A 23,894-nucleotide genomic window follows, 5' to 3' on the forward strand; every position below is an offset into this window, starting at 1 on the left:
GGTTTCGGTTCCCCGATCGCGTCGGAGGCCCCGGAGGCTCCGGGGCTCGAGCGAGGGGGGACCAGACCAGCCTCCACCTCCCAGTGGGGCGGGCGTGGAGAGGGGGTCTTGGGGTGGCCGTGGAGATGGCCGGGACGAGGCGAGGCCGCGGCGGGAGGGGGAGCGAGGTGGGGAGGAGCCTGGCTCCGGACTACGTGGGGGCGGGGCAGTCAGAGCGCCCGAGGAGTGGGGGCACCCACTCACCGCCACCCCCACCACGCCCGTGCGGCCCGGGTACAGGTGGGAGGCGGCCCCCCCGGCGCGCAGGTGCCGCGACGTAGAGCCAGCGGCCGAGCGCCAAGGCCACGCCCGCGTGTAATCACCGGGTCTCGGGGAAGGCGGTGGAGGGACGGCGGAGGGGCAGCGAACCCGGGGGCGCGGGTCCCAGAGCCAGGGGAGGAGCAGGCCCGGGGAGCCCTAGACGCTGCTCCGAGGCCAAGTGAGGAAGCTGAGGCTAGGCACGGGTGACATTGGCCCGAGCAGCCGGCGGAGACAGAGGGGCCCACAGTGCAGGAGGGAGGGGTGGGGAGACCCCAGTGGACACGGCCGGCCGGGTGAGGGGAGAGGGGCCTGAGCCCGTGGCAGTGCTGAAGGGAATGACCGAGGGGCCGCTGGGAGGAGGGGACCGCACCAGGCAGCAGCCAGAGCTGGAGGGGAGGACACAGGAGGGAGAGGCTACTTGACCTGCTGAGGTGGGGTCACCTTGGACTCTGGAGTGGGACTCAGGTAGGGGAGGGTGTAGGCAAGGAAGCTGGGAAAGTGGAGGCCGGAGGGCGTTAGAGGAGGGTCCCTGATTACGGAGCAGATGGCTGGGCAGAGCTGAGGCGGGTGCTGAGGAACGTGCGGGTGTGGAGCCAAGAGGCCAGGGGACCCGGCGGGAAAGATCAGAGGTGAAGAGACGCTAAAGTAGACTTTCCAAAGACTGGAACCTGAATGGCTGACATTTCACGAATTAACGCTGCTGAGTGCACAATGCAGTAATTTCCAACAAATGCTCCTTTGTCTGGAGGAGGCCTCTCCGGCCTGTTCTGTGCGTACTGAGCAGCCATGGGGGGGCTACTTCCCTCTGCCCGGTTTGTGAGGTACCCTCCCACCCCCGTTTGTCCCGGAGGAGCTCTGCGCAGGCCTGCACCAGCTCGGCCTCTGTCCCCAGCTAGCAGGACGGCCCCTGTCGCAGTGGTGCTAGCAGCCTGCCCCAGGGCGTCCTTGGAGCAAGCCCTGGAGCCACGCGCACCCTAGGGGACCTCACTGTCCACCTCCAGGACACCCTGCAGTTCTCGTACAAGACACCTCACCGGACACTAGGCCAGTGATTCAGATCCCAGCCTCCCCCCGCCGGGTCCAGTGATCTAACTGGGCTGGTGCAGGGGCGGGAGGAAGGCCCGGGTCAGCGGCGTTGCGGCCCTTCACAAGCACGGGCGGTCAGCGCCGGCTGGTTCCCCGCTGTGCCCGCGGGGGTCCGGCTTCCACATCATCACGGGCCCCTCCCCTGCCCGAGAGGCTCAGGAGGCGGGGTCTGGGTGCTAATCCTGGGCGAGGCCGCCAGGCCTTTGATCTCCGCCGGGCCGCGTGGGCGCGGGCGGTCGTCCTTGCCCCTCCCAGCCTGGCGCCGGCGTCCCCGGGGGTCGAGGCTGCTGACTCGACCCGTTTGCACTGAAGCCCAGCCGCGCGCTCGGGTCCGGACTAGCGCTGCACCCGACTCCAGCCGCCGGCGCCGTAGCCTGGACTCCCCCCAGCCCGCGCCCCAAGGGGCGCCCAGGGCCCGCCGGGGTGGGTTTCCGCAGCACGTGTCCGTCTGCCGGGTCGCGTGCAGGAGACTGACGCTCTCCCGCGAAGGTTGTGGGGAGGCCCGGAGGAGGCACCGCCGGCCGTGGCTTGGGGCGGACGGCGTGGCGCACCTGGCTGCCTGCGCCTCCCCACGGACGCGGACGAGGCCAGTTCAGGGGTGAAGTTCAGGAGTGAAGCGGCCGCGGGGACAGGGTGACCGTCTCGAGGACACCCTCCTTAAGTTTTCGGCTCCACCGTCCCCCGGGGGCTCTGCAGTTGCCCAGCCCCAATGGGGGCAGCTGGGGCGTGGGAAGAGTGATGCCGCGTGGCTGCAGCTGAGTCCACGCCCTGAGCGAGCACACCCCCCTTCGTGTCACCCCAATCTGGAGGTAGCTCCTGGGGCACCGAGTGAAACCCAGCAGAGGGGCTGGGCGGGGGCGGTGGATGGTGAGAGAGAAGGGCCTGCAGAGCGGAGGGTCCTTCTCTGCACAGCCCCTCCCCGCCCTGTCTGGCTTGTGCAGTCTCCTTCCAGGAATGCCTGCCCTACATTCCTACCCAGCTGGACAGCCTGGACGCAGCAGACACCCGCCCTGGCCGGGCGCACCGTGTCCTGCGAGCAGCGATGCTGACGCCCCACTTGTAGCGAGCTCTCCCTCACCGCGGGCACTGCAGACACACGAGGCAGGTTGGAGGACCAACCTGGAGAGAGAAGATGACCTGGCACCCCATAGGACAAGCCCCCAGCGAGGGTGCTGGGGTGGGAGGGGCCATCCTCACCTTCCTGCAGCCTGGGCCAGCCGGGTGGGGGTGGGGGAGATGAAAGGATGTAACGAGTTCCCACCCTCCCCCAATCTCCCCTAACGCTGACCGAAGCCCCGCCCCTCCCCAGACATCTTGGAGCCGGGGGAGGTGCGAATGGCCTCCTTTGTGCCTCTGAATTGAAGGCAATTAGGTGCTACTTATCTGGGGGGGATTTGAGCCATCTATGCAGACCTGCCTCCCAACTCTCCTTCTCCTGAGCTTATAAATGTAGCCCGGCCCTGCCAAACTGAGGCGACCCTGTGCTCAGCCCAGGCCACCTGACCAACTCTCTGCTGACGCTGCGCCCAGCCCCCACCGTCCGCCCTGCAGAGGACCCTGTACCTGGGCCCACCACCATCTATCCCCAGGATCCTGAGCAGAGCACCACGTCCAGCCATGCCTCCCTTCCCCGCCCTGCCTTGTGGCCGCAAGCCAGCCTCCAGCTTTGGCTCCGTGGCCTGGCTATCCCAGAGCAGCCATGCAGAGCAGTCGCACACCTCCAGGCCCGCCGAGGTCTCTTGGGAGAGCTTCTCTGCCCCAGCCAGGGTGTCCGGCAATGGGGAGCCCCCTCAGACTGTGGGCATGGGGGAGGTGAAGTCCTCAGAATTGTCTGCGCCAGGGACGCCCACAGCTGGTAGGTCTGGAGATGGGGGGAGGTCCCTTCCTCCCCAGATGAGGATGGGAGTTGGGGAGGGTTCAGGAGGTTGGGGGCATTCTCACTAGGGCTGGGGTTTGGGGTTTCCTGACTTCTCTGGCAAGTGAACGCTTCCCCTTGGAAGCAAAAGCCACAATGGGGGGTTTCCCTCCTCAAGCCCCTTGGGGCTCCTCTTTCCCACCCACCTCCTACAGGGGCCAGCCCCCTGCCCTCTTGCCCAGGCCTGGGCCCACCAGTCGCCACCCCCCACGTCCTCACTGTGAGCCATAACGCTGATGTTAGTGCCTTTGTGCACGTGGATTTCAGATTCTGTAAAAGTCTTCGGGACCCATTTCCACCATGAGTCACAGGGTTGTGGATAAGTGTGTCATAAAGCTTATGAAACCTGCCCAGTCCAGAGGGCTCCTTGTGGCCCCACCCGAAAAGCCGGGCCCCTTAGTTTGGCACCTAGACTTGAGTTGGAATCCTGCCGGGTTAGTTCACGGGGAGCCACGACCTAGTGACGCCGCCCTTTGCATTTCCGCATGTGTGAATTTTGGTGCCTTCTGCGTGCTCGGCTCCCGGGAGGTCTGGTGGCTCCTCAGCTCTGTCTGACCTTTTGTTCACTGCCGAGAATCCTCAGTTTTGTCTCTGTGACGTAATCATCACTTTTAGGTTTAAAGTCCAACGTGGTCAAAAATGGGGTTCTTGTTATACATAAGTTTTCATTTTTAAAAAAGTTTAAGTAATCCTTACAGAATAATTTTATACTTCGATGAGGTGAAATTTTAAATTTATTCTCTACAACCAGTACTGCCCCCAAAAGGCTAGCCAATCATCCTGCATCAAAATCCTTGATGCTGACTGGTTACGCCCTCCAACCCCCACCCTTCCAAGCAAGCCTTTGCTCCTCTCGTCCACTGGACGCTTCTAGTTAAGTGTTTAAAACTAATTTTGTAAAATTTGGTTTCCCCGAAGCAGCTGATTGGCCTTTTTGTCAGATGAGTTGCATAGTGACCGAGTAGACGATCTTCACCATGCTGTCTTCCTTCACCCCCCCGGGGGGAGTGTTGGGGGGTTGCTTACTGCCATTCCTCATCTCCTAGTTTATTTATTTTTTTTTAAGATTTTATTTATTTATTTTTCCCCCCAAAGCCCCAGTAGGTTGTTGTATGTCATAGCTGCACATCCCTCCAGCTGCTGTACGTGGGACGCGGCCTCAGCATGGCCGGAGAAGCGGTGCGTCCGTGGGCGCCCGGGATCCGAACCCAGGCCGCCAGCAGCGGAGCGCGCGCACCTAACCGCTAAGCCACGGGGCCGGCCCCCTCATCTCCTAGTTTAGAAAGTAGGGGGGCCGGCCCGGTGGTGCAGTGGTTAAGTGCCTGTGCTCCGCTGTGGTGGCCTGGGGTTCGCAGGTTCGGATCCCAGGCGCGCACCGCTGCACTGCTTGTCAAGCCAAGCTGTGGCGGCGTCCCATATAAAGCAGAGGAAGACGGGCACAGATGTGAGCCGAGGGCCAATCTTGCTCAGCAAAAAGAGGAGGATTGGCAACAGATGTTAGCTCAGGGCTAGTCTTCCTCACACACACACACACACAAAAAACAAATTAGGAAACAAAGACTGGCCAAAGACACACGGTGAGTGGTGACAGCCTGGGTGCATGGTGAGGAGTACTGTGTGACTGAACCCTGTGACTGTGGAGAAGGCGGCGCCACCTCCGGGCTGTCCCCTTGCCCTGCAGTCCTTCAGGCCTTTGCATAGAATGGGCTCCACCGGCCCTCACTGCCACCACCCCCTCACCTAGTGAATTGGGTTCCTTACCTGCAGGCGAAAGAACGTGCTTTCTGGAAGGGTATGGGGGGGTGGAAGCCCTTCTGCAAGGGACCGAGTGGGCCAGGGCAGAGGTTGAGGGGCCTGCATCAGAACTGCTGTTCATTCCTCATCTTTCTCCAGTATCCACATCCTGAGCCACGTCTCTGGACCACATTCCACACTGGGCTGGGAGGCGAGAATGGGGGTGTCACCTTGACTGACAGTCAAGCCAGGAACAAGTGGGACAGCAGAACAGTGGAGAGGGCGGGTCTGCGCTTCCTGAGACCCCTCCCACCCCGCTCCCCACCAGCACCTGGTCGTATTTCTTAGCACTGTGTCTACCGTCTGGGACCACAGAGCTTGCGGCACCTTCCGAGCAAGGGGAGCATGTCTCTTGTGTGCAGCACTGTTGGCCAAATGGATTCAGTGCCCTTCCATCCTCCCTCAGGATTTAGCAAGGAGCCAGACATAACTCGGGCTCCCCGCGTCCGCACAGCCTTCACGTCGGAGCAGGTCAGCACCTTGGAGAGCTCCTTCCAGCACCACCGCTACCTGGGCCCCCTGGAGCGCAGGAGGCTGGCCCGGGAGATGCAGCTGTCCGAGGTGCAGGTGAGGCTAGGCACCTGGGCGGGCTGGCAGAGCCAGGCTAGGGTGGTGGCCCAGTGTCGCCCCTGCTCTGATCCTGTTTTCCCCACAGATCAAAACCTGGTTTCAGAATCGCCGGATGAAGCACAAACGCCAACTGCAGGACTCGCAGCTGAAGGTCCCCTTCTCTGGAGCTCTCTACACGCCCCTGGCTTTCTGCCCACCACCCTCTGCCCTGGGCGATGGCCTGCAGCTGCTGTACCCTTGGGCATCCCTGCCTGGGCCTCCGGCTCTGGTACCTCCCCCTGGCTCCTTTTGGGGTCCCTGTCAAGTGGAAGAAGCCTCCCTGGCCTCAGCATGGGCCTCATGCAGCAGACAGCCTCTGCTGTGCTGCCTCCCTGACCCTGGGGGCCAGGTGCACACACTGGGCCCCGCCTTGTCCTGGGGCCTGCATGCCCTGCCAGATGTCGGGGATGCCTTTTGAGGAAGCGTGGCAGCCCAGAGCCTTCAGCTGGGGTGCGTCCACACTGTGCTGTCCCACACACAGTAGGTGTGCGCGGAGCTGTGCCTGGCATCTCCCTGGAGAGACATTCACCATTTGTGTTTGCGTCACAGTGACGCCCTGGTGTGGGCCTCGTGCCCCTCCACAGGTGGGGCCTGGAACCCTGACCCACCTTAAGATTCCGGAGGGTTTAGAGTTGACGACGTTTTAAAGCCGCTCCTTCGCTGGAGACTACCAAAGTGTGAGTTCAGGAAGCAAGTAAAGTGTCAGTGAACAGAATCAAAAGCAGAAAATGGGCTCATTGTCCGTGGGCTTTTAGCAAATGATAAAAGGATAATTTATTCAATATATGGTATTGGAAAATCTGGTTTTCCAGTTGAAAAAAATAAAGGTGGGTCCGTTCTTGTGCTGTATGCTTTGTGTGTAAAAATGAAAAGATTAGGAGGAAGTGAAGGTGTTTGTCTTTATCACCTTGGGGTTTGCATTTCGCATTACCAATGACTCTGCAGCTGGGATCCAGAAAGGAACAGAGTTGATGGTTTTGCCCACTGAAGAACGGGAACCCAGCGGTGACGGCAGCCTCCACCAGGCTCTCTGGAGCGTGCACCAGTCCGGACAGTGTGCTCTATGCATCTCGCGGCTGTCCTGCTCCTTCTCTTGGGGAGGAGAAGCCTGGGGGGCTGGGATCCGAGCCAGTGTCTGATCTGGCTCCCGGGCTCAGCCCTGTGGGTTCCTTCCCCCCAAGCTGCCCTCCCCTGCAGGATGGAGCCCCTGTGCCTCCTCTGAAGCAGTCTGGGTGAAGGGCAGAAGGCTTCCTGCGGAAGGTCAGCCCAGGAGGAGGAAAGAACGGCCCCTCCCCAAGGCAAAGACAGTGGGTCTTCCCACTGCTGGAAGGAGGGGTCCTTGGCACAGACTTTCTGGAGGGCTTCTGACGGTGTGACCAAACTTCAAATGAACACACCGTTGTCCACGGCACAACGAAGGGGTCTGCACCATGTGGGTGAGTGCGGGCTGGCTGAGGTTTGGGGATGGGTGCCCAGGATGCCCGCAGTGAAGGGCCACTTCAGTCACGAGGGGACTCAGGTGTAGAGATCCGCATCATGCCAGGGTGACATGGGGTTTGGAGGAGAGAGCAGGCGGGATTGAGGAGCGAGGCAGGCGGTCAGGGCAGGCGTCTGTGACGGGGCAACCTCAGAGCAGGGCAGGGAGGACAAGGATGTACCCTGGGGCCTGCAGGAAGGGGGACAGCAAGGGGACACCATGAGACCAGCGCGGGTGGGGCACCCCGAGGGAGGGTTCTGAGCAGAAAGGAACCCCATCCAGTTCGAGAGGCAGACGTCTCCAGGTGTCTGAGAGTAGACCCGGGGGGTCCAGGGAGGGCACAGCCACCAAAGGCCAGTGTAAGGCCTTCAAAGTTTGGCCAAGTTCCCCAGAATCTTGACTCCACCGCAATTGCAGATCACTTCACGAGACGAGGTTTCCGCGGTTATGCTGAGCCCTTTGTTTAGGACTTCTCCTGGGGTCAGGATCTGATCAGACAGTGCTGTTCAGGTTTGTATGTTTTCATTTTTGGTTCAAAAACACTGACCTGAATTCTTTCTTTCTTTGCCCCTGAAAGCTTGAGCGAGTGTCTGGTTACCTTGTTACTTCCAGGTTGCTGGGTGGTTCTAGGGGAAACTGAGCGACTCACAGTGTGTCCTGTGGTGTGTGTCCTGTCATGTGTGTGGTGAGTGTCATGCGTGTCCCGTGTGTGTCCGAGTGTTGTCCGTGTGTCTGTGCTGCTGTACCCCGCACTCCCAGGAACCTCCCCCACACACCAACACACGCACACCCTCCCCTCCCCCCGTAGCCTTGGGCCTCACTCTCTGAAATGTCCGCTCACTTCTGGGCAGCGGGTGCCCCTTTGCCTGGTCCTCTGGGTGACCCAAGTGGCCGTCATGACCAGCAATGACCGTTGGGCTAAGGAGTGTAGACCGACCAGTGGGACCATGTACCCCAAGCCCCCCACAATGATGCAGCCTCAGACAGGCACTGGACACGGGGTCTGCCTGGGCCGGGATGGCGCCTCCGTGCTGGCCCAGACACAGAATCACCTGTGAAATAGTCTTGCCCAAAACCTAAGTCCAGTTTACAGGAAACGGGGACTTTGCAGGGGACACTGACTGGGGCTCCTCAAGAAGTCGCTATTGTCAGGGACGCGAGACCCAGCCGCCTGTGAAGCTCGAGGAGGAGCCGTGGGAAAAACAGCCATAAAGACTTGGGAGGCAGCCGGCAGCTCTGCCAGGTGGGGTGGGGGGGTCCCCCTCCCTGTGTTGTTAATAAGGCCAGGCGAGGAGCCGCCCCCCTCTCTGTAGGGTCTCATATCTTAAAGTTAGATTCAAAACGTTCAAAAACCATACAGTGAAGCACATACGGCGAAGTACTCAGTGCTGAACCCAGGTGGGTCGGGGGGACTTTTGACCTTTCTGTCAGGTCATCACAGGAGGTGGCTGGGCAGGGCTGCCCGGACGCTGGCCCAGAGGGAGGCGAGCCCAGACCCCGGGCACGTGGGCAGGCTGTCCCCGCTCCTCTCCCAGGGCCAAGCGCATGCCGGGTTCTGAGCCCCGAGGGTTTTTGGTGCTGGGGGTGGGGAATCAGGCCCCCCAACGAACCTCGCAAGTAGAGGGGAAGTGCTGGGCTGGCTGCACAAAGGCTGCGCCCGAGCCCTGAGTAGGGGTGTTTGGAGCGACCTGGACACCCTCCACAGTGACAAAAATGCAGCTCTTGGGGCTGCTGCACAGATCCTCCTGCACGTGCCACCTCATCGGTGCTGGTGGGAGAGGAACTGCCATCCCCAGGAGCCCATCATTGTCCCGGGGCCGCGGGTAGGGCTGGGGGCACGTGAGGCAGCATCCCTGAGGGCACCCAGGCCTCTGCAGCTGCAGGACGCAGCATCACCCCCTGCCCAGGCCAGTAAGACTCTTCGTCCCAGCCCTTCTGGTTATTTGCAAGTGGCAAAGTGACAGGTGAATGGAAACCCCTTCCCCGGGGCAGGATCATCTGCCTGGTGCCCCTGGGACCCCCCACCCCGCCCTTCACAGGATGAGGCCCCGGGACTGACTGTGCCACGTGGGTGAGTGCGGGCGGGCCAAGGTTTGGGGATGGGTGCCCAGGAAGTCCCAGCCTGAGTCCTGGCCCCGGTGCTGCCTCGGGGCCCCACAGCCGGGTTGGGGCTGCACAGGACACACTGGACTTCTCGGCCTGACCTCCTGGTAGGGACTCCATCACCTTTCCCCCTGCCCAGGGAGCTGCCCACCCAGCTCCAAGTGTGGACCAGGGACCCTACCTTGGGCCAGGGGCAAGGCAGCTGACCCAGAAGTCCAGTCAAGCACCCAGGGGAGGGCAGGCCCTGCTCCCAGCTGCGGTGACACTGAGGGGTCTCCTTCCCTGGCCCAGGAGCCATGCCCTACAGCTGATGTCAGGAGGAGAGTGGAGAGCCAGGCAGACTTTTGCTCCCTCCATCCAGCCATGCCTGCAACCCACCGCTCTCCCTATCCCAGGGAACAGGGGTGTCTGGATCAACACAGCAGCTGTTGCTTACACACTGAGGGTGTTTTGATACCTGCTTTCCTTCCGTATTCTCAAGAGTCCGTGGGAACCTCACCAGGGAGCCAGCCCCCAGCCCCTTCTTGAGGACGGATGAGAAGGGGCTCGGCCCTGGGCGGGGCGCGGGGTATGGGGGTGGTGGGGGGGCTGCCCTGCCCTGCAGCCCCTGCTGTGGGCCCATCCCCCACGGGAGGCTGTGGTCCTTTGAGGGAGGCACGAGTGAGCTGGTCTATCAAAGGAGATTAGGGGCGAGGCCCAGCCTGGGCGGGGCACTGATACAGGGGCGCCTGTTGTCAGCAAGTTAATAGCTCCATTTGCTCGGCCGATTAGCCTACAAAGGCCGTTGAAGCTCTCTGCGCAGGAGGGCTGTGTCCGTGTTCCTGCACCAGGAAGTGAAGACCACGCTCAGGGATGCGAGCTCCCACCCTGACCTGCGAGCGGTGCCCGGGGGTGCACTCATGGTCAGGCCCTGGCATTCCTGGCCCTCCCATCACTGCCGTCTGCTCCAGGCGCCCTGAGAGTGCCCCCTCAGTGACCCCAGTTGTCAGGTCATCAGAAGCCCCCGCCACTCTCCGGGCCGGAAGTCCCCCAGACCAGTCTTGCTAATGTGACCCCCGCCAGGCCGGAGGAGAGGAGACACCACACACAGGCAGCATTGTTTAAACTCTTGTTGATTGTCCAAACTTTTCCACACTACATTTACACAAAATTAGCTTTATTGACATTTCTGATCAGAAAATTAACTCTGGCTCATTATCACAAAAGTACAATGAAGGCATAAGAAGTAGCGACCACTGCAGACGCGGCCCCCACGATGACCCCCAGCTTCTCTGCAAGTCAGGCCAAGTCACCCTTGTGGCCTCAGACCCAGACCCCGGCAGCGGCCTCACACGGGCTGTGCCAGGTCCTGTTCCGGCACCTTCTCTAACTCCTTGGGGGCCCCCCAGTGAGACTCATCACAGAGTGGAGAATCCCTGCTGCTTCCGCCCAGGCTCCCGGGGACAAAGATGAGGCTGGGGGGCCTGGACCCGTCCTCCCCGACACCCCCAGTGCACACAGAGCAAAGGTTACCGAGGAGAAGGACAACGGAGCCCCCTCAGCCGGTCCGCGGGCAGGAGGGGCAGCTGGTCAGGGCGCAGGAGTGGTGGGAGGAGGAGGAGAACTCGTCGCCCCCTTTTCCCATGCCTACACCTCTTTAGGCCTGACCCTCAAAGAAGTATATGCATAGGAAGAAGGAACGACGAGTGAGCAGCTCCTCGGCACCTGGGGTGGCCATCCCGGCGAGGTCCATGCACGGCCGGCGGGATCGGCGGGAGAAGCTGCGGGCGAGGCCAGGCGGGCGGCAGCTCGGAGTCCTGGGCTGTGAGCAGGCGGCTGACGAGGGGAGCCTCGCCTTACCTGGTCCGGCCTCGGGGCCCCCGTGGCGGGTGCGGCGAGCGGAGCCTGGCGTGGAGGAGAGCCCGTCTGCTAACAGCGGAGCTCTGCTGCTGCCAGCCTCGAGCCCCATTTATGCGAGGCAGAGACCTTGGCGGCCGGGTGCACAGAGCAGCCGCTGTCACACGTGGTCACGGGCTGCGCCCTGCCAAGGCCCCCGTCCACCCCCGCACCTGCAAGATTGGGGCACAAAGACCTGCTCTGAGCAGAGCGCTGAGCGCGGCCGGGAGGCGGGTGGGCGGCGGCCCCACGGGGTCTAGGGGCTGCTGGCTCGGGACCTGGGACAGGGCCAGCCCTGGCCCGCTGCCCTCCTCCGGCGCTTATCTCCCTTGTGCGTCAGGGCCCGGAAAATGCACATGGGGAGAATCGCCACGGGGATGGGGGGGTCTCTCCCCCCTCCTCCCACCTGCTGTCCTTCCCGGAGTGCTGCCTGATGCCCCACTATGCCCCGCTGCCCTGGGCGCTGAGCCCTGGTGAGGCCGCCTGGGTCTGGGGCTGCCCAGGAGTCCAGGGGACCAGGTGAGACAGCACTCCCAGGGCCACACACATTGATGTGCGCTGAGCTCTGCTCCCAGAGCCCCTGGGCTGTCTGGAGAAGGGCAGGGTCTCCACAGCCTTGGGGGTGAGAATGCAGGGACGGACGAGTGACACACATAGCGCAGGGGGAACAGCTGATCAAAAGTCCAAGGCTGCCCACACAGAGAGAGACCACACAGACACCACCCCTCTCCCAGGCAGGTGACCCCAGGCTGAGGGACCACGGGCAGGGCGGCTCAGCTCCTGCTGTGCGTGGAAGTCAGTGCCCGCCAGAATTAGGGGACAGCGGGGTCCATGTGGACTCGTGTCCCCTACTCTGCTCACAGAGATTCCTGGCCTGTGGGGAGTGGCAGAGGCGGAGCCTGAGTCTGCAGCTGAGGAGCCTCCAGGTTCCCCCATCTTCTGGGTCCTGGGGGTCCCGTCCTCTAGCACCCACAGGCCTCTGCTCTCCCTTCCACCCCTGTGGTGGTCTGCGCCACCTGAGCCACGAGCCAGCAGAGCCACTGGAGCCAGGATGGCTGCACCCCCTCTGCCCTTCCTCCAAAGAGGCCCCCCAGCCCCACCTTCCTTTCCCTCTGCCCTGAGGCCGGCTCTGGTGTGGGTCTGAATCTGTGTGTGTAGCTGTGTGTGCCTGTGCATCTATGTGTGTGTATCTGTGTGCGTCTGTGTACCTGTGTGCGTCTGTGTGTGTATTTCTGTGTGTCTGTCTCTGTGCATGTCTGTGTGCCTGTGTGTCTGTGTGTGTTTGTGTCTGTGTGCATATGTATGTGTCTCTCTGTGTCTGTGCATCTGTGCGTGCATGTGTCTGTGTATCTGTGTGTGTGTGTGTGTACACCAGCCCTCATGCTCTCACCCCACCTGTGGGGTGGGGCAGGGGTTCGTTGGGCTCTTGCACCCAAATCTCTGACGGAGTGATGGGCCCCGGGTGGGCAAAGGCGGGTACAGGTGGACACTTGAGGGAAGCCAGTGAGAGAGCGTGACCACCCACGCCCCGGGGACATGCCCAGGCCACTGACGACCTGGCCCCGGCCCTCCTGACAAGCCCCATGGTGGCCTGGACCCCAGTTTGGGCCGAGGGGTGTGACTGAGGAACAGTAGACCCTGGGCTGGATGGGACGATGGGCGGCGACCCAGACTCTGCCAGGCGGCTTGCCAGACCCACCGCCTCTAGGAGGGGTCGCCCGCCCCCCCAAAAGCTGACCCGGACGTCAGGCCGTGCAGCCATGGCACCGGCACAGAGGAGTCACCACACTAGCGGTCAGTTGGTCAGGAGCTTCCTGGGCAGTGGGGGGCTCTGGCCTGACCTCTTGGCTGGACGCCCCCTGAGGCCCCCGGTGGGGGGAACAAAGGGGGTGTCAGACCCCGTCCACAGCTGGAGAGGGGGCGGGCGGGGCCCTGACAGAGGAGGAACCTCCAAGAGCTCAGACATGCTCTCTCTCGTCACACTCGCATGCACAAGTGCTCAGAGGGGTGCCTGCTGAGTTTTGAGCTGATGGGTGAAGCCCCCACACGAGCGGCAGCTCCGGGCCCTCTCCTTTGGCCACTGCTCTCTGTGAACCCCCAGGGTCCTCTCCCGCCCTGAGCTGCCCCCTCACATCCACCCTCCCCCTCAAAGCTGCCTCTAGTGCTTCTGGGAAACACACGATGCCTTTGACCTCGGGCTCGACCTCGGGCTCCTAGGGTCTGGTCTGTGGGAAGGAAGGAGGCAAGAGGCAGACGGAGAGAGAGTCAGAGAAAGAGAGACAGACAGAGACACAGACTGAGACAGAGAGAGATAGAAAAAGGGAGGTAGAGGGACAGGAGGGCGGCAGGGTGAGGGAGGCCCGGACTGTTCTAAAGCATCGCCGAGTTCTTCACTCTGTTTTCTTAAACTTATTTTCCTGATTATACAATCAGTGTCTGCTCATTACAAAGCACATTAGAAATCCAGGAAGGTGTAAAGACGGCGACAGGCAGGGACAGCCAGGGCTCCACCCAGAGGGACGCAATCCCAGTGTCTCCAGCCCTCCCCGGCCAGGGTCCCACTGCTGGGTGTCGCTGGGCCAGCTCGTCACCTCATTATCCCCCTGCCTCCGCCTTTCCCTTGAAGCTGGAGGAGCCAAAGGCCTTGTCCTGGGGGCGGGGTGGCCGGCCCCCCCAGCTGGAGCCTGGGGGGCTTGGGTGTGAGGCCAGCAGGGGGAGGGGCCCAACCCACCGTCTGTGTCTCCCCAAAGGGCTCGGGGAGCCAGGCAGTGACGCCATAGATTCTGTGTCCAGGAGTCACCTCAGGCTGCAGTGTGGAGCTGGTCAGAGGGAGGAGGCAGCTGAGGGACCAGGCGCTCAGTGGGGGGTTCCAATCCCAGCCAGCTGACCTGGCTGTGGCCCTGGAGAGCTCTGACCCTCAGGGTCTCAGCCCCTCTTGCACAGTTGTTTTACGGATCCGGGAGGTGGAAGAATGGACTCAGGGATAGCTTCAGCCTGGGAGAGCTGAGGTCAGGGGGCTCCAAGCAGGTAGATGCTGGGGCCACTCACGTGACAGGTGCACCCTGCTTGCCAACCCCGCTCTGAGCTGCTGCAGGGCCCCTCTGTGCTTTGAGAGAAACCCAAACCGCGGGGCAGCCCCTCCCTGCACACAGGGCCACACCGCCCGCCTATCCAGGGGACCCTCTGGTCAGACTGCCCAGGAGCAGAGTGGAGTGGGGCATGCCGGTGAGGGGCAAGGACGGTCCCCACTGGGCAGACACAGGCTGGATTCCAGGGGGCCGGACGAGGGCCAGGGCTCCAGGTCAGGTGGGTCTTTCCCACCACTCCTGGGGCCTCCAGCCAGACCCCTGCCCCCAGGAAGCCTTCCCGTCTGCCAGCCCCTTGGAGCCCGTGCAGGCTCCGGCACTGTGTCCTGGTCCCTGTCACCTGGGGCAGGGCTCCCAGCTGCGTCCAGCCAAACCTGGGCACTGTGGAACCCGAGTGTGGCCCCTGCAACAACAAACCGCAGGCCCAGCCCTCCCTTTGCCCACAAGACAGAGCGTACCCTTGTCGGCCCTGGGAGGGCGTCTTGGCACGGAGCTGACAGCGATAAGGGGTGGCCTTCAGGACTGCGCACTCCCTCCCTCCGCTCCATTCCTGGGGGACTCCCACAGCTGTCTGCTCAGCTTAGAGCGCAGGTCCCAGGCCCAGAAGGTAGCCGACCATTAACCCTTGGTGGATTCCCCTGCCCGTTCCCAGAGGGTGGCCTGTGGGTCTGTGGGACTCGGAGACCTCAGTGTCTGCCCTGCAGTCCTGGAGTCGCCGCAGTCCCCGGATTGTTATCCAGTGGCTCTCCACCCAAGGGCCGGGCCAGGCAGGGTCAGTGTCCACGGAGGAGTGGCTGAGGGCTTGGTCGCAGGTCCCCACGGCTGTGCCGTGCAGGCCGCCTCTGGCGGCCTCAGTTTCTCCTTCTGTCAAAGGAGCACTGAAAATGGCCAACCCCTTTGGAGCTATGAGGTTGAACACCCAGGTGTCTGCGCCAAAGAGACCAGAACAGGAACGTCCTCAGCCTGGAAACCTCTCCAAGGCCTCCACACGGAGGAGTGGGTGAAAATCCACTGGCCGATGGGTCCACGCACTGGAGTGCCACTCAGCAAGGAGGAGACCATACTCACAATAAAAAATTATTTGCTGTGTATCTGAAATTGGAACTTAACTGGGTGTCCTGAACTTTTATTTGCTAAATCTGGCATCCTTGCATCCTGTTTGTGGAGAGAACGTGGGCTGCGAGACGTGGGGCGACAGGAAACCAGGTCTGGGCCTTGGGCTGCAGCCGGCCAAGGGAACCTGGGGCCTGGGAGTAAGGAGACTCTGCTCTCTTGGGCTCGGGGCTTCCAGAGCGAGGGGGCTGGTCTGGCCGGTGTACAGCCAGCGTGACCGTGGGCAGAGGCCCCTGTGGCCCTGGGCACCCGTGGGAAGCCCCCATGGGGTCTGGTCCTCAGACCTGGGCTCCAGGCCGTGTGTGCAGGGTGTTATCCACGGGGCCTGTGCCTGGAGGTTCTGAGGATGGATGCAGAGGCCCTGGGAGGAGTGGGAGGGGGAGGCAAAGAGTTAAGCTTGGGCTCTGGCGGGCTGGGAGGCCATGGGAGGCCCCGGTCCCTGCGTCAGGGTTTCAAGGCTGCATCTGGGTGACTCCCTCTCAGGCAGATAATCGTGGCTTCTTGATATTTTCTTTCTCTTCTCCCAGCAGTATCAGGAACTCTGCCCGGCCATGGGAACTTGCCTCTGCGCCCCAAGGCCACCAGGCAGACAGCCCTTCCCAGGGCCCCCTCAGCCTTTCCAGGACCCCCACCCTGTGGAAGAACTGTGGCCACATTGTCTGGACTGCTGACCTGGCAGCCCCACCCCCAGCCCGTGGGTAGCCCAGGCCACTGGGCTTGCACACAGGCATGCACACAGCCACACATGTACACACACACGCACACGCGCCCGCACACACTCGGCCTGTCCCTCTCCTGCCCACTGCCCCTGGGTCCAGACAACAGGCTCAGCCCCGGCCCCCAGCCACCGGCCTTGGTCCCAGCACAGTCACTACCGTCCATGACCCAGGGCCGGGGGGGTCTCTTCCACTGGGGGGGGCTGGCCCCGGGTTTGGGGAGGGACATGTCACCTTCAGGCCTCCCCCCTTAGTGGCACTGCCTCCACAGCCCTGCTCATGGTCTCCCTGGGTCCTCGGCCAGCTGACCCACAAGGAGATGCCCTTCCTCAGGCCCCAGCTCAGGGTCCTTGCCCCCAGGACCCCCAGGATCCCCACAGGTACTGCAGGCCCCTCGGCAGAGGCCTGGGGGGTCAATTAGGAATTGGGAATGCTGCAAGGGGCACAGCCTGTCAGAGCCAGCCAGGCCCATGGGGCCCTGGTCCCAGACCCCCACTTTGCTGAGGGGAAACCAGTGCCCAGGTCAGCTGGGCGAGTCTGGCTTCCCAGGGACGAGGGCCGGGCAGGGTCAGAGCCAATGACCCTTCCCACTCTCCTGGCCGACGGAGAAACTACCTGGCCTGGCCGGGCTGGTGGGGCCTATGGGGCGCCATCTCCTCAGAAAGTCCCTGGCAGAGCAGCCACATAGCCTCACCGCCCTGACCTGGGTGAGGGCTGGGAAGGCGAGTGGACCCTGGATCTGGGGAAGGGGCTGCGCTGGGGCTGACCTGTCCTGGCTGCCAGGGCTGAGGACTACACGGAGGGAGTCCCCAGACCCTCCTGCTCCAGGCAGAGCTGGGTCACAGACAAGAGGACGGCGGGGACTCTGGAAGGACAGGGAGGGAGCCCTGCAGGGCTGAGTGTGCACACGCACACATGTGAGCACACGAGTGTGCACCTGTGGGTTGGGGGCTGTGGACTGGGAGCTGGGCCCTGAGTGGGTGGGATGGTGAAGGGCATGTGGGGTGGGCTCAGAGGCTGCTGGGCGGGGAAATGTGGGTGAGCAGAGCCCCCTCCTTCCTCCTCCACGGAGATCAGGGTGGGAGTCTTGCATGGCTGTGTTGACACACCTCAGGCAGGAGAGGGGGCTCGGGGGCCGAATGGAGCAGGAGGGAGGCCGCGGTGAAGGACCGTGAGGGCCTGGCCTGGCTAGGGACACCGGGGCTGTGGGGGCAGAGGGATGAGGGGGAATCAGAAAGTTTGGGGCAGGGGGTGGAACCCTCCCTGAGATCCTGGCCCCACATGGGCCAGAGTGGGAGGTAGGCGTGGCGGTTGTCTTTCAGGTGGGACCAGCTGACTCCCTACACCCGCTTGGTCTCTCCTGGGGCCCCCTGGAAGGGTGGGCTTCCCTCTGGGAGCCCAGAGTGGACTCAACACCCACCGGCCAGCTGCCTGGCATGGGCTGCATGTAGTGAGCAGGGTGCGCATGCTGGCACAGTGCTACCCAGGGCCAGGGGCCATGGGTGGGCCCAGCATGTCCAGGTAACTGCCACTGGGGGTGTCCAGGAATGCCACAGCCTCCACCCAGCCCTGCAGACCCACTCCGACCTGCAGCGCCCCCGCCCACCCTCCTCGACCCCGTGCCTGCTCTCTGCCTGGGGGGCCACTTGGCCCCAGCTTGAGGGACAGAGGCTGGCACAGAGAGTAGGTGTCACTACCCCACTGTGGGGCCTGCTTCACTGTGGGGGAGGGGAGGAGACCAAGACCCCTGAGAACATGCCGGGAGTCTGGGGGGCAGAAGAGTCTGGGCCTGGGTCCCCATGCTCCCCTGGGCAAGGCCAGGGCTGCTCCTGCCCCAGGACCCCATCAACCATCTCCTGGCCACAAGGTTCCGTTTGTCCTGGTGGGGAGAGGCCGGACTCGCTGGATGGCCGAGAGGTCATGGGTCCACCCTCAGCCACTTTGTTTGATGGGTCTTTGAGGGAGTTTCTTTTTTTCAACGAGTGTGGCTTTTTCAGAGTCTCTGAGAGGCGCCGGTACCCCTGGAACATACTCCAAACACACGACGGGAGCAGAGCACGCCCCTGTGCCCCAGACAAGCTTGGAAGAACCACCGTTCCCATTTTCCCAGTCGCAGAAGATTACGTTGCTATGAAGGAAATTGTGAACAACACAGAAACGTGAGGCCGTCCTGTCCCCAAGAGGCAATCACTGTTAATCACCTTGGTTTTCTGTCCAGCCTGTTTTCGGGGCATTTCACCCACTTCTATGGTGTGTACCAGCCGCCCCCTTTCCAGTGCTTTCCGGGCACCCACAGTGTGGGGTCCCCCAGAGCTTACCCAAGGGGACTGCAGCCCTGGGGCCGGTCTGCGGGCGGGGATGGGTTTAACACCCCCTTGGCGGCCGCAGCAGGAGAAACCTGGGGACCCGAAGGCCCCCCTCTGGGGGTGCTGAGCGTCCTGCACCCCCGGGGGGACAGTGGCCCCTGGACACGAGTCTGCACCGTGCTGGAGCTCGCTGTCTGGCCGCGCTCACGGCTCTTTCCTGCTCGCCCGCCTGTGCCTCCATCTCTGATTACTTCCAGTCAGTGGTGTCTGCTCTGCTAATTTACTACTTGCAGTGATTTAAAGCTTTGATCTAAACAAACTTTACACTTTAAGTAAATCTTTAAATTTTATGAAAGGAGATTGTTCAGCAATGAGTTTCCAACCATCAGTTCACATTTTTATACCTTTTGTGCATCCCACGGTGTTTTTTCCCACAAAAATGTTTTAGGTGTTACAAAATATGTAACACACGCAAAAAGAGACACCAAACGCCACGAGGAGCACCCAAGCACCTACCTTCCAGCTCACTCAACGTCTGAAACCCCCAGACGAGCCCAGATCTCGGGGTTTCATTCCACCCAAGGACGGCTTTATGACCCTTTGGCAAAAGCACCCACTTTCCCCGTTTTCTGGAATCTAACTGCGCTTCATCAGCCGTGTTGAGGACGCTCATGTGTCCTTCATACCAATCCTGCTGGCTCCACCTTCAAAGTGCACCCAGCACCCAGCGACTCCTCGCATCCTTGCTGCTCCTTCCCGGTCCTCTTCCACCGGGGTTATCAGGGTGTCTCCCTGCCTGCCGCCCAGGCCCCTACAGGGTGGCCACAAGGACCCCACCAGAACACTGAGCCTCTCGCCTGCTCAGCACCCTCCAACAGCGCCCACCTTTCTGAGGCAAAGTCCCCCACCGCAACGCGCTAGCTCGCATGCCGTGGGTGGGTGAGCCCTCTGACCCCTGGCTCTCTGCCCCAGGGCCTTTGCACCTGCTGCTCCTCTGTTTGAACCACCAGCCCCCTTGTTTTCTCCATGTCTTTACTCAAATGTCAGTCGTGGTGGGCTCCCCTGAACACCCACTCTAAAACATCGGCTCTTTTTTATTTCCCTCTTCCAAGCCCGATTTCTGGCTGGCACCCTGCACGCCCTGCCCTGCCTCCCATTTCACTAGTCCATCTCGCTCTTTGCCCTTTCTGCCACTGGAGGGCGCGTGCCATGTGCACGGGGAAGCTCTCATCTTGTTTTCCGGGAGCTGGAGTGGGAGCAGAGCCGCAGTGGGGCCGGCCTGGTGGCACAGCGGTTAAGTGCGCGCGCTCTGCTGCTGGCGGCCCGGGTTCGGATCACGGGCGCGCACCGATGCACCTCTTGTCAGGCCATGCTGTGGAGGCGTCCCATATAAAGTGGAGGAAGATGGGCACAGATGTTAGCTCAGGGCTAACCTTCCTCAGCAGAAAGAGGAGGATGGGCAGACGTTAGCTCAGCGCTGATCTTCCCTGGCAGCACACGGCCCGTGTGAAATGCCTTTCCTGCCGTAACTGGAGCCATCGGGAGCTCATGAGGCCCAGTGGGAGTCCCGGGCGGGCTTCAGCCTGGAGCCCCTTGAGGTGTGTCCACAGCAGCACTGTCCAACTCGGGTTAGAGCTTCCTCAGCCTCTGTCGCACTTACTCAAAAGCACATCTGGGAGGGGAAAGTTGGAAGCAAAAGTACTAAAAAGTTGGGTCAGTCATTTCAAAATTCATGAAAATGTGCAGAATCACGAGCCAGGGTGGGGCTGGGTGGGCCAGGGCTCCCCACGGAGCGCAGGGTCTCTGTCCACACAGGGCCTCCGCCGTCCTCCTTCAGGCCAAGGCGGCCTCGCAGGTTTCTGCTGAAGTGGGACTTTCCGGTCCTTTCCAGGCAGGAAGGTGGCGAGGAAGGCACACCTGCCTCGCACGTGCTGCCAAGGTTTGAGGGGTCGGGCAGTGTGATTCCCACACTGGCCACGTGGGGTCACCCTTGAGCCAGGCCCATAGGAGGGCACCTCGCTTCCCCATCTTACAAGTGAGGAAGCCCGGGCTGTCTCCAGATCTTGGCGATCCTGGGCGGGGGCTGGAGGGGAAGCTGCTTGGCACAGTGAGGGTGTGGTGACACCACTGTCACGCGCATGGGGGCCGGGGCACCAGGGGTTTCTGATCACAGTCACCTTTACACCTCTGTGCGTCTAAGGTTTCCCCCTGAAACAGTTTTTAAATCATCATGAAATGTTTAATGCAAAAAGACCTGCTGGTGATCTCCTGTGCACCCATGCGGCCCCTCCGGGCAGAGGAAACACCTGAGCCAGCGTCCGAGTCTGCGTTCTAGACCCAGAGGGGCAGGCGGCACCTTTCCTTTAACCTTCTCACTAACTCTTAGGCAGCTGTTTCTGCTCTGCCTGGTGTGTGGCTGGAGAGAGCTGCAGGGTCGATTTGACCCAGCAGCTGTGCAGGTCCGAGCGCAGGGCTACGTGGGGACAAGAGCGGCTCAGCGGGCTGACCCCGAGTCGGCTGCCTCACATTCTTCCAGAGCCTGGGGGACTTGTCTGTCTTCCCAAGGAAGGGCCCTGACACAGAGAGAGTAATCCGGTCACGACGAGAGAACGCTGGAGGTCCTGGAGGGGTTTTGCACTGGACCCATCGTAAGCCCCCTCTGCTCTGCCTAGAATAACTGCGTGAAGCGACCGGGCGGGGCAGAGGCGGAGGCCCGCCAGGTGTCAGAGCGGCATGCCGGCCCTCCCAGCGGCGCCCCCTGCGTCTGCTTCCACACAGCTCAAGTGAGACGCAGCGCCGGAGCACGGCTTCTGCTTCTGCTCCTGCCCTAAATTTAACCTCGAGGCTCAGTTCTCTCTGTGGTCACGTGGGCAGTGGAGCGTGGCCGCTGTGACTCGGGAGTGACGTTAACGCGGTGCCTGTTTCACGACTGCTTCCTCGCTGAGGAGTCACAGCCGGGATGTGACACAGCTTCTCAGGACTCCTGCTGAAACAGGATATCCCCTTGGGCAACTGAGCCCCTGCGGTGAGGCGGTGAGGCCAGGCTCAATCTCGGCCGCCCTCGGGCAGGGCTGGAGACCCAGGCCCGAGCCCACCCCCAATGTGCAGGAGAGACACAACTTCCATCTAATGTCTGAAGGAGCCTCTGCAGTGGGCATGGGAGGTGCTGGACCCTCAGCCCAGACCCCAGGCCGTCTGAGGACCCCTGTAATCTGGCCCAGAAGCCTGCAGACAGCGAGTGTTCCCAGAGGCCCTGGAGCACCGGCACCCGAAGAGACCAGGGTCAGGCCGTCCCCAGGGGACTGCCCGCAGCCCGGGTTAGGGGCCCCTAGAATGAGGATGAGGGTGCTCAGAGGGGGCTCATGAGGCTGTGGGGGGGGGTCCTCCTTGCCTCCTCAGAGAAGGGTCCAGAAGCCTCTTGGGCCTGAGACTGTGCTGGCCTGAGTGTGAGGTTGCTCCAGGGGCACAGGGAAATGGGGGTGGGGCGGAGACCCACAGCAGCGCCCACCGTTCACTTGTCATCAGCTCTGTACAGGCCCAAGGGAGCCCCCAACCCTGCAGCCTGTGGGACACACTGCCCCTCCGGCACCGACCCCTGACCCGGCCTCCTCCAGGTGGGGCCCCAAGACACAGGTAACGAGGGCCTGCGGAGGCACAGGAGGCCTGCTCTCAGCAGGCGTGGCCGTCCCGCGTGGAGTATCCTGGACAGCATTGGGCTTGGCTGTCAGCCCTCTCTCCACAGAGAACGCGTGGCCTGGGCTCTGGAGTCCTGTGACATCATGGCCGCCCAAGGTCTTGGGCAGAGGGGCAGAGAGCGGCCAGGAGCCACCAGGCCGGAGGAAGCTCCCAGGGGAGCCCTTGTCAAGGTGCCAGCCATGGGGTCTTTGCCAGCCAAGGGCAAGGCTGGGTGGGGTGGGGAGAAGCAGCCCCCTTCCCCTCCCACAGACCTGGAGAGGTGCTTCCCACACTGGTGGCCCAGGACCCAACACCACACGATGGGCACGGGCCGGCCTCCAGGTCCTGCCTCCTACTCGGGTGGTGGAGCAGCTCGTCCCCAGGGGCCCAGGCCTGAGTCGGCTCTGCCCACAGCCCAGCAGGACTCGGAACCTACTGCCCATCAGCCTGTCTAGGCTGGTCCACTGTCTGGGCGACGTCATCCCTCCAGGAGCTGGGCTGGGCCGGGCCAGGCCGGAGGGCGGCCTTGGCCCCTGAATCAGGCCCTCCCGAGAGCTAGCTTGCTCCACCCCACCCCAGGGACCCCCAGAGCCCCACTCCGCGCTGCTCCTCTTTGCTCCTGCCCCTACCGGTGGCACAGAGCAGAGCTGTCCCTTCCCTGCCTCATGCCCCTGGTCCCTGGTCAGCCCCTGGCCCCTGGTCAGCCCCTGGCCTACCCCCACCAGCCCTCCCCAACCCCACCCCCAGCCCCGGGCTGAGCTCCTAGAAGCTGGAGCAGAGCGGGGATGGGGCTCTGGCTGGGACCCCACAGAGGCCGCTGTGGGCTTGGGGCAGGGTTTGGGGTTGTTGGGGTGTGACGCTCCTCATCTGGGAGCAGCCCCCCGCCCCCAGGACCCTGGCGCTCAGCCCCCCGCCCCGAGGTCCCTGCAGGGAGCGAGTCCCTGCCAGGGCAGCACATTCCCCAAGCTCCATTCTCTGCCTCCACCCCACAGCCCAGCCCTCAGGGCCACCTCCTTGGCAAGCACACAGGCACGCGTGCACACACACGCAGGCTCACACAGTGGCCTCCTACCTCAACAAGGGACCAACCAGCCTCACATGTGCTGGTTGTGGACATGTGCACGCATGTCCACGCGTGTCTGGGCCCTAGAGCAGAGCGGCAGCCCCCTTGCTGCAGGACGAGGCAGCAGGGAGGGTGCAGGATGTACCCACCCCATCCTGGCTCCTGCGGGTCGGCCCCAGCATGCAGCAGATCTGGGGTCTGAAGTGAGCTCAGGCTCTGAGCCATGCCCTCCCCCAGCTGCCAAGCCACCATGAGCTCTGGGCTGTGGGAGCCCCCAACTCCGGGAGGATCTTTCCACTCTTGACACCAGGAATCAGCAGGTGCTGCTTGTAGCCCAGATTCCCACGACCGGGGGTCTGGACCCCCTGCAGACCCTGTGGCTCCTCATTCTCCAGGGGCAGCTATGCACAGGGGGGACCTCCGAGACAGCCCCTCCCAGGCCCACCTGGAAGGCAACTGAGGACTCCCCTCCTGGGAACGGCTCCCTCCCACACGCAGCCTCCCACGCCCTGGCCACAGGCTAAGCAGGCCATCGCCATCGGGGAGCCTTCCTGACCCATGAGTCTTAACGTGCTTCCCGGCTCGGGGAGCAAATCTTCTGCATCAGCCATGCTTCCACGGAGTTTACACCCCAACTCTCTCAATGAAGGCCTCGGACCCACCCTCCTAGCCTCGCAGCCCTGACCTGTGCTGTGGGGTCCTGCGAGGCCCTGGGCGGGGGCTATGGACCACCGTCTGACTCAGGGAGGACTTGGGCTGTCTGACTCAGGGCTGGA

General features: G+C 62.6%; 1 protein-coding gene across 1 annotated transcript; it reads left to right on the forward strand.

Moving 5' to 3' along the window:
- The first annotated feature begins 721 nt into the window (after window positions 1-721).
- On the forward strand, window positions 722-6,845 carry VENTX (VENT homeobox). Its single transcript, XM_004438855.2, has 5 exons — window positions 722-2,195; window positions 2,328-2,491; window positions 2,876-3,241; window positions 5,502-5,662; window positions 5,751-6,845. The coding sequence occupies exons 3-5, from the start codon at window positions 3,004-3,006 to the stop codon at window positions 6,120-6,122; spliced, it is 771 nt and encodes a 256-aa protein (XP_004438912.1). The 5' UTR covers window positions 722-2,195; window positions 2,328-2,491; window positions 2,876-3,003; the 3' UTR covers window positions 6,123-6,845.
- The last annotated feature ends 17,049 nt before the right edge of the window (window positions 6,846-23,894 follow it).

Source organism: Ceratotherium simum, chromosome 6, assembly GCF_057802395.1.
Source record: "Ceratotherium simum simum isolate JZ-2026a chromosome 6, ASM5780239v1, whole genome shotgun sequence".
Lineage (NCBI taxonomy): Eukaryota > Metazoa > Chordata > Mammalia > Perissodactyla > Rhinocerotidae > Ceratotherium > Ceratotherium simum.